This window comes from Otolemur garnettii, unplaced genomic scaffold (genome assembly GCF_000181295.1).
Source record: "Otolemur garnettii isolate 467f Iridium unplaced genomic scaffold, OtoGar3 scaffold00140, whole genome shotgun sequence".
Classification (NCBI taxonomy): Eukaryota; Metazoa; Chordata; class Mammalia; order Primates; family Galagidae; genus Otolemur; species Otolemur garnettii.
Window position 1 is genome coordinate 4,931,727 of NW_003852535.1, and position 9,569 is coordinate 4,941,295.

The window sequence follows — 9,569 nt, forward strand, 5'->3', positions numbered from 1 at the left end:
GAGTTGGAGGTTGCTGTGAGCTGTAATGCCACGGCACTCTGCCCAGGGGGACAGCTTGAGGCTCTATCTCCAAAAAAAAAAAAAAAATGGTTGCCTATCTTGGGACTTGTAGCCATAGATACAAAACAGAACCCTGGTAGATGTGGAAACAATAAATGGAAAGATGGTTCACTGTCAGAGGACACTTGGCTAATACCTCTTCTTTCTATAATTTGAGAAAATTCTAGGAGCAAGTGTCATGTTTGAGACAAGAGCAAGAGAGTGTACCTCAGTCCAGCCCAAGCATTGGCAATATTCTGTAATAGAGAATCAAAGTGGATGTCAGGGTAATTGATTCTACCTTAGGCTTTACTGAGGAGTTGGGATTAACTATCAAGTTTTAGTTTAAGGAGCATTCTTCTTTCTTTCCACACTTGGTGCTCCTGGTATCTTTCCACCTCCAACACTCCCAAGACCATGTTTTTCTTGTACTTCTGTTGGTTTCCACACGGATGAGGCTTAGATTGGAAAATTGGAAAGAGGAAACAAGTTTAACCAGGTGACTTGACAATGTCAGAATCACGTGTCCAGCTATATAAAACATTTTAAGTCCCTGTTTTGCACTATACCATATAGCATACTGGGATGTTGTTCCAAGTAGGCTAACCTGAAAGGTAAAAGTTTAGACCATTAAATGTAGAGGAAGTTTCCCAGATTCGGGGCATATTTTGTACCAGACTTTTGCCAAGAGTCCTTGCTGTCAGCTTGTGCCATCTGCTCATTCTGTGGGTGTAACTTTTTCGTATCTCCAATTTTCTCTTACCTTTCCCTTAACCTCCAGCCTCCTACTCTTCATGTGTATTTCTTTCCCACACTAGTTATCAGTTTTGGAATGTGGATAGAAGTGCCATCCATTTTCTGCCTTTCCCTCTTTTCCCCCAAATTCCCTAGCCACAGCACTCTGGCAAGAGAATATCACAGTGTGCTGCAAGGTAGAGGAGGTCATCTAGTCTAAGGAGAGAGACCCTGAAACTCTTCAGGGGCTGTGTGATCTCAAGTCTTCTGGAAGCTAGCTGAGCATCGGTGAACATACTTCAGCATTGTTGTTTCATTGCGGGTTAATAGGATCCTTCAGAATGTAAAAAATAGAAAACAAATAGAAGGATAAATCAAAGCACTTTGAGAGTTCTGTATGAAGAGCATTGTTCCACAGAATTAGAGTAGTTTGTTTCTTGGGTTTACGTCTTCACTGAGTTGCTTCTGACCTTTTTCTTTGATGCCAAACAAAAGGCCATAGATGATTTTAGCTTGTTTCTCAGCTGCTTCAGTCACCTTCTTCCATATGGTGTCACATGACTTTTGCTGAAGGATGAGCTGGTCCTGTGGGTCTTTGTAAAGCCTAGATGATAACGTTAGTTTTGTTTTGCTTTGTAGGAATACCTCCACGGGCCCACTCCCGAGATTCTAGTGATTCTGCTGATGGACGGGCCACACCCTCTGAGAACCTTGTACCCTCATCTGCTCGTGTGGATAAGCCCCCCAGTGTGCTGCCCTACTTCAATCGCCCTCCTTCAGCCCTTCCCCTGATGGGTCTGCCCCCACCACCAATTCCACCCCCACCACCTCTCTCCTCAAGCTTTGGGGTCCCTCCTCCTCCTCCTGGTATCCACTACCAGCATCTCATGCCCCCTCCTCCTCGATTACCTCCTCATCTTGCCGTACCTCCCCCTGGGGCTATCCCACCTGCCCTTCACCTCAATCCAGCCTTCTTCCCCCCACCAAATGCTACCGTGGGGCCTCCACCAGATACTTACATGAAGGCCTCTGCACCCTATAACCACCATGGCAGGTAAGTACTGTTTTGTTCCTTTGAGATCTGAGCCAGATGATAGTAGGATAGACAAGTGTGTTAAGCATTTTGTTCTCCCTCAGGAAGTAAGCACTGTTTCCTTGTGTTTCTCATGTGAAAACTCTTTTGTCATGGTGTTGAGTCCTGGGAAATAGTTTATTGTTTGTTTGTGTTTTTATTTTGTGTTGATTGCATCTGAACTATTGACCCAAACCATGTCCTTCATATCCCTTTTTAAAGAGTTTAAATTGAGAGCCATAAGCAGCTCCTACAAATGCTACAAATGTCTGACACCGTTGAGTCATGCCAAAATTACTAAAATACATGACATAAATTCTATCCTCAATGAGAAGATGAACATAAAACATGTGAACTAGCTGGGAACCATTTAAGGCTTTGTATGGTACAACATGATTAAATAACATCAAACTATACAGGAATGGGCAATCAAGAATGATATTATCTCTGTGCAGCCGAGATTCGGGCCCTCCACCCTCTACAGTGAGTGAAGCTGAATTTGAAGAGATCATGAAGCGAAACAGAGCAATTTCTAGCAGTGCCATTTCCAAAGCTGTATCTGGAGCAAGTGCAGGTAACCACACTTCCTTTCTTGCCTTCTCCTTATCTTTAGATTTTTCCCTGATTTTGTCATTTCCATTGGCAAAAGTTTAACAAGATAAAGTAAGAGCACTGTTAGATATAAGAGTGGCATACTTTGGCTCAGCACCTGTGGCTCAAGTGGCTAAGGCACCAGCTATATACACCTGATCTGGTGGGTTTGAATCCAGCCCGGGCCCACAAAAAAACAATGATGGCTGCAACCAAAAAATAGCTGGGCGTTGGGGCAGGCACCTACAGTCCTAGCTACTTAAGAGGTGGAGGCAGGAAAATTGCTTGAGCCCAGGATTTGGAGGTTGCTGTGAACTGTGATGCCATGGCACTCTACCCAGGGCAACAGCTTAAGGCTCTGTCTCAAAAAAAAAGAAAAGTGGCACACTTTGAAGAACAACAAGTAACCTAATTTCTTGGCATTAGGGAAGCTCCAGTGGTACTGCTGATTTAATCCTGTGTCTAGACCTGCCCCCATGAAAATCAACTTAGTGCCTAGAATATAAATAAATAATACCATGTCATTGTGATCTCAATGGTTGACTTTTAGATTTGATACTTGTGTAGTAGAGCCAATGCAGAATATAGACAGTGGGTTTTTAGAAATGATGCTTTGATGAGGTGATGGTTTGATACAGAATCTGATTTACATTCAGGACTAGGCAGAGCTGATGGCTCCCATGTAGCCTATTCCAGAAAGGTAAGTCCATTTGGCATCATTTTAAGACATTATACTGGGCAGCGCCCATACCTCAGTAGATATGGCACCGGCCACATACACTGAGGCTAGTGGTTCATACCCAGCCTGGGCCTGCTAAACAACAATGGCAACAACAACAACAAAAATAGTTGGGCGTTGTGGCAGGTGCCTGTAGTCCCAGCTGTTTGGGAGGCTGAGGCAAGAGAGTTGCTTAAGCTTAAGAGTTTGCTGTGACAAACACAGAGGTTGCTGTGAGCTGTGACACCAGGGCACTCTACCAGGGCAACAGCTTGAGATTCTGTCCTCCCCCAAAAAACAAGACATTATACCCTTACGGCTAACTTTTGCTCTGCTCTCAGTATTAAGTGGGCAGAACCAACAGCCATGATTGTCAAAGCTTTGGACATAAAATCTTTGGTTCCTAAAAAGGGAGGCAGTACAAAGTTTCAGGGTTTTGGCCAGGCACAGTAGCTCATGCCTGTAATCCTGGCTCTAGGAGGCCCAGGCAGAAGGATCCCTTGAGCTCAGAAGTTTGAGACCAGCCTAAGCAAGAGTGAGACCCCATCTCTGCTAAAAATAGAAACATTATAGCCTGGTATTGTGGTGGGTGCCTGTAGTCCCAGTTACTTGGGAGGCTGAGGCAAGAGGATCGCTTAAACCTAGGAGTTTGAGGGTGTTATGAGCCAGACTGAGGCCCTGGCACTCTAGCCTGGGGCAACAGAGTGAGACTTTGTCTCAAAAAAAAAAAAAAAAAAATTCCAGGTTTTTTGTTTGTTTGTTTGTTTGTTTAACTTTAATATCTTTTTTTTTTTTTTTTGGCGGGGGCCGGGTTTGAACCTACCATCTCTGGTATATGGGGCCGGCACCCTACTCCTGAGCCACAGGTGCTGTCCTCAGGGTTTTAATATAGATTTTACATCATGCCATTTCCCATATTCACTTCCTCCCTATGAGTTCTCCACATAAAGGTAAATATCTGTAGATTATCAGATCTCCTAGGAAAGATGTTAGCACTAAATATTATTATCTGTTTTATGTGATTTCTCATCTTTGGCTGTAAAACTTGAATTCAGAGAGTAGGTTAAAGACAGAAAATGTTTATGTACAGTTTTTCCTCTGCCAGAAAATCAACATTGACCTCTAAATGAATCTTTTTAAATTAAAAGGTGATACATGCTTATCATGACAAGTCAGATAGAGATGTATAAAGAAAATCCTCATTCTTCTTTCTTTCCCTCTGGTTCCTTCACACTGAGATGATCAGTAACTGAGTCTGTGTCTCCCTCTCCTTTTGTTCTCATTCCAGTCACTCAGATCACAGGTGTTTATGGAATATGCTAACAAAACAGGCAGAAATTCCCTACTAGGGTGGAGCTGAAGTCCTAGTGTTCCCAGGCCTCCACAGGATCACAGTCCTCCATAGTTTCTATTTTATTCTTTTTCCCTATATAGTTCTCATGTTCACTGGACCCCTGTCTGGATTCATGCTTTCTTTGTATATCTTCTGTCCATAATGCTGTTGACTTAGCTTAGAAAAGTAAAGTGCAAGTACTTGCCCTGAGCCAGACATTGCTCAGATTTGGGAAATGAAAGGGCTAGTTTTTGATGGCAGCATAGTTCTTTTTAAGATTTATACATATGCTATTTGGGTATTAAAACTAATTCGTGGGCTCGGAGCCTATAGCTCAACCGGATAAGGCGCCAGCCATATACACCTAAGGTGGCGGGTTCGAATCCAGCCCGGACCCGCCAAACAACGACGGCTGCTACCAAAAAATAGCCAGGTGTTGTGGCGGGCGCCTGTGGTCCCAGCTACTTGGGAGGCTGAGGCAGGAGACTCGCTTGAGCCCAGGAGTTGGAGGTTGCTGTGAGCTGAGATGCCATGGCACTCTACCCAGGGGGACAGCTCGAGGCTCTGTCTCAAAAAAAAAAAAAAAACAACTAATTCATGGAAATAAAATAATTAAAGTAGTAGTTGGTTATATTAAAATTCGTAGAAGTATACAGTGTTTAAAAATGAAAGTCCTTTATACAAGGATAACACATAATTTTGATTGTTCTTACAAAAATAGAATATGGTTTTGTAACTTTTTTTCAGTTCTGTATTTGGGCACCTATACTACATTTATTAAGCACTCACTGTATGCCTGGTACTGTATTCAGTGCTTTACATCAGTTACTTTACATAAAGATTTACCTCCTGCTTTTTAACAACTTTGTAATTAATATTCAGTGGAACCAGTGTTCCTTAATTTATGTAGCCAGACAATTGAAGGTAGTGTAACAAACAACACTGAAACATTACTGAATATACAGTATAATTACTCGGTGAAAAAACATGTACATTGTTTATTTTAGTTTTTTTTTTTTTTTTTTTTTTTGAGACAGTATCACTATGTCACCCTCGGTAGAGGGCCGTGGCATCACAGCTCACAGCAACCTCAGGCTCTTGGGCTTAAGCAATTCTCTTGCTTCAGCCTCCCCAAGTAGCTGGGACTACAGGCGCCTGCCACAATATCCAGCTTTTTTTTTTTTTTGCAGTTGTCGTTGTTTTAGCTGGCCCTGGCCGGGTTCGAACCCACCAGCCTTGGCTGGCGTCCTACCCACTGAGCTACAGGTGCTGCCCTATTTTATTTTTTCTTTTTCTTTTTTATTGATTGGAATTCATTGAGGGTACAAAGAATTAGGTTACACTAATTGCATTTGTTAGATAAAGTCCCTCTTATAATTGTTTCCCACCCCCAAGAGATGTGCCATACACTGACTAACTTGTTTATTTTAATAAATATGTTAATTGGCCCTTGGACAACAATATATCAGTTTGTACGTCTACTAGCAACATCTGACAACATCTTTCAGATTCTAAACCACTGAAGATAGGTGTCATCCAGTTTTATACCTTCTGTGTTTGCCTTATCCATTTTATTACCATGGTTCTTTGGGACGGTTAGTTGCTCTTGGTTTATGGTTTTTTGAGTTTCTCTTTTTTTTTTTTTTAATTTTATGTTTTTTTTTAGACTCTCACTATGTTGTCCTTGGAAGAGTGCTGTGGTGTCACAGCTCACAGCAACCTCAAACTCTTGGGCCTGAGTGATTCTCTTGCCTTAGCCTCCCAAGTAGCTGGGACTGTGGCCACCTCCACAACACCCAGCTATTTTTTGTGGTAGTTGTCATTGTTGTTTTATCCTGGGCTGGTTTCAAACCCACCAGCCATGGTATATATGGCTGGCACCCTAACCACTGAGCTTTGGGTGCCCAGCCTGAGTTTCCTTTTTAGTCTAGTTAGTTTACTGCTTCTGCTTATCCTTGGCCTTTCCCATCCATCCCATGTCAGGGGATTACAGTGATGCAATCGAGACGCTGCTCACAGCCATTGCAGTTATCAAACAGTCCCGGGTCGCCAATGATGAGCGTTGCCGTGTCCTCATCTCCTCACTTAAGGACTGTCTTCATGGCATTGAAGCCAAGTCCTACAGCGTGGGTGCCAGTGGGAGCTCTTCCAGGTGAGTTGATGATTGTGTCAGGACCTCCTACCCCTGAGCAGTGCTCTTCCAGGGGATGGGGAAGGAAGGGGGGCTGGGGTATGACAGGGACCTGGCTGAAAGAGTGGACTGAGCCCTCATATATTTATGGGGCAAAAAATTAACCAAATACTTTAAAGTGTTGTATTACCTGGAATCTGTGTTGGGTGAGGCAGTGGGCTTATTTAGGGAAAAAGACAGACTGGCATAGTTAAGAATGTGGGCTTTGGAGCCATACAAGCTTGGATTTGAATTCTAATTCTGCTGTTAACTACCTGTGTGACTTGCTCATGTCTGGAAGTTAGTTAATTCTCCAAGTCTCATTTTTCGAAATAGAACAGTAGTAGCATTTATCTTACAGATTTGTTGTAAAAGATCAGGTCAAATAATACATGTAAGATTCTTAGCACTGTGCCCAATAAATTAGTATGATCTCAACAAGTGTAACTTATTTTCCACAGAAAGATTAGTCTTCAAAGAGGTAAGATGCTCAGACAGTGAGCCCATTATAGAGAAATAGAAGAGTAGTTTAGGCAAATAATTGAAGACAGGAAAATATCACCCCTTGGAAGGAATCTAGAAGGCCCTGTGAGTGAGGCTGAAGGATCTTTCTAATAGAAAAAGACATCGATCCCGGGAGAGGTCACCTAGTCGGTCCCGGGAAAGCAGCAGGAGGCATCGAGATCTGCTTCATAATGAAGATCGGCATGATGATTATTTCCAAGAGAGGAACCGGGAGCACGAGAGACACCGGGATAGAGAACGGGACAGGCACCACTGAGAAAGGTGGGAAGAAGCCCCATTCCTGGCAGGGGAATGATTTTTTATGAAAGATTTATAGTGAATGTTTTTTTCTCTCTCTCTCTTTTTAAAGACTTTTGACATAAGTAACCAGAGATAATGTCTTGACTACCTTAGCCTGATTCAGTAACAGCATAGCATAATGGCTAAGAATGTGTTGTCTGCAGTCAGACGTATCACTTTCTCAGTTTCCTCATGTGCACATGCACATAATAAAAGCACATGTCTCAGTGGCTTACTGAGTATAATAATCTCAGTGAGATAATCCATATAGCGCATTTAGCACTCATAGTGCATGTCCCATAGTAAGTTCTTAGTAAATGATAGCCAGTGTTGTTATATTTTAACCCTGTCAATGATGGCCATTGTTATTATATTTTAACTTCACCAAACTTTCAAGTAAAAAAGTCAGGAAAATTGACCATGACAGAAAAGTAAAACCATTGCCTACTTAGTTTTCGGGGTGTGACATTAATGATTTTAAGAAGTAACGTATATTACAAAGATTTTGAAAATTGGTATACTTCAGGGCAGTGCTTGTGGGTTAGTGAGTAGGGTGCCGGTCCCACATACCGAGGGTGGCAGGTTCAAACTCAGCCCCAGCCAAACTGCAACAAAAATATAGCCCAGCGTTGTGGCAGGCGCCTGTAGTCCCAGCTACTCAGGAGGCTGAAGCAAGAGAATCGCCTAAACCCAAGAGCTGGAGGTTGCTGTGAACTGTGATGCTATGGCACTCTACTGAGGGCAACAAAGTGAAACTCTCATCTTAAAAAAAAAAAAAAATTGGTATACTTCAGTCAGGAGAAAGCTAATCTGGAAAAATTATCTTTAATAGCCTTAGAGATTATGTGGAAGATAATTGAGTGGTAGCATGTTTTTGTGTTTAGACAGAAATGTTACTGACAAAGATTTCTTCTAAGCAAAACAGAAGCAGAAGAGTTGGGAATAAAACAGTTAATTCAAGTAATTGAAAAGTTTAGTTAGGATTGGCTGGGTCCAGGGGCTCTGGCTATGTCATCAGGACTTAAACTCTGTCTACATCTCACTCAACCCTACTTTTCACTGTGGCATTTTCATTCTCAGATAGGCTCCAGATTGGGATAATGAAGGAGACTGTAACTGCAGATTACATCTCATTAGTTTATAATCCCAACTGAAAGAAAGCTTTTGGCAAAGATTATTTGTAGTATATAGATAAGAAGTGCAACTTTGACTCCGTTTCTGTGGAGATCTTTAAAATAAGCCAGACTCTGGCTAGGAGAGTCTGTCTGTGGTTCCTAGAGGCTGTTGCATGAGCCAGATAACATTGGGGTTTCATCTCAATTTTGGGGTTGTAGACTTACATGTCTCTAGACTTCCCACCTTTTTTTCTTTTTTTAAAACCTAGCATAAAAATTCCTCATTTCTCCAGCATTTTGCCTTCCCACCTTTTTAATCTCACATCAATTACCTTATGAAGGTGTTTTTGATCTTTTGCCTCTTTGATTGGTTAAGGGTAATTGAGAAGGAAGGTGAGAAGAAGGAACAAATAGGGTTTTTTGGCATCTTTGGGCTAGTTAGATGACTGACTAGATGAAGAAGGGAAAAGAAACCCTCACTGCTCATGAGTCCTTACAATTCCTGAGCAATAGCTAGACTCTAAACAGTTGGAAAATTTCTGCAATATTTTGCCTGGTGACAACCTACTAAGGAAATATTCCTCTTATGTTTAGTTACTGCCTTATTCTTTGGCTTTTTTTTCTGAGACAGATTCTCAAGCCGTTGCCCTGGGTAGAGTGCTGTAGGGTCATATCTCACAGCAACCTCAAACTCTTGGGCTTAAGTAGATTATCTTGTCTTAGCCTTCCAAGTAACTGGGACTACAGGTGCCCGTTACAACACCCGGCTATTTTTTGTTGTTGTTGTTGTTGCAGTTGTCATTGTTTGGGATTGAACCTGCCAGCCTCAGTGTATGCTGGCACCCTATCCACTGAACTACGGGCACTGCCTCCCTTCTCTATTCTTAATTACCCTTTTATTTCTTTTTTTTTAGACGGAGCCTCAAGCTATCCCCCTGGGTAGAGTGCCGTGGCATCACAGCTCACAGCAACCTCCAACTCCTGGGCTCAAG

General features: G+C 42.3%; 1 protein-coding gene across 2 annotated transcripts in view; it reads left to right on the plus strand.

Annotated features, from left to right (window-relative positions):
* The window catches only part of CPSF7 (cleavage and polyadenylation specific factor 7), a 26,343-nt gene that overhangs the window by 12,680 nt on the left and 4,094 nt on the right, over window positions 1-9,569 (plus strand). For both annotated transcript variants that reach the window (XM_012810670.1, XM_003798748.3), the window contains exons 5-8: window positions 1,414-1,828; window positions 2,302-2,420; window positions 6,472-6,640; window positions 7,277-7,444. In XM_012810670.1, the coding sequence (XP_012666124.1) occupies window positions 1,414-1,828; window positions 2,302-2,420; window positions 6,472-6,640; window positions 7,277-7,439 (866 nt within the window). In that variant the 3' untranslated portion in view covers window positions 7,440-7,444. The remainder of the gene's footprint in view (window positions 1-1,413; window positions 1,829-2,301; window positions 2,421-6,471; window positions 6,641-7,276; window positions 7,445-9,569) is intronic.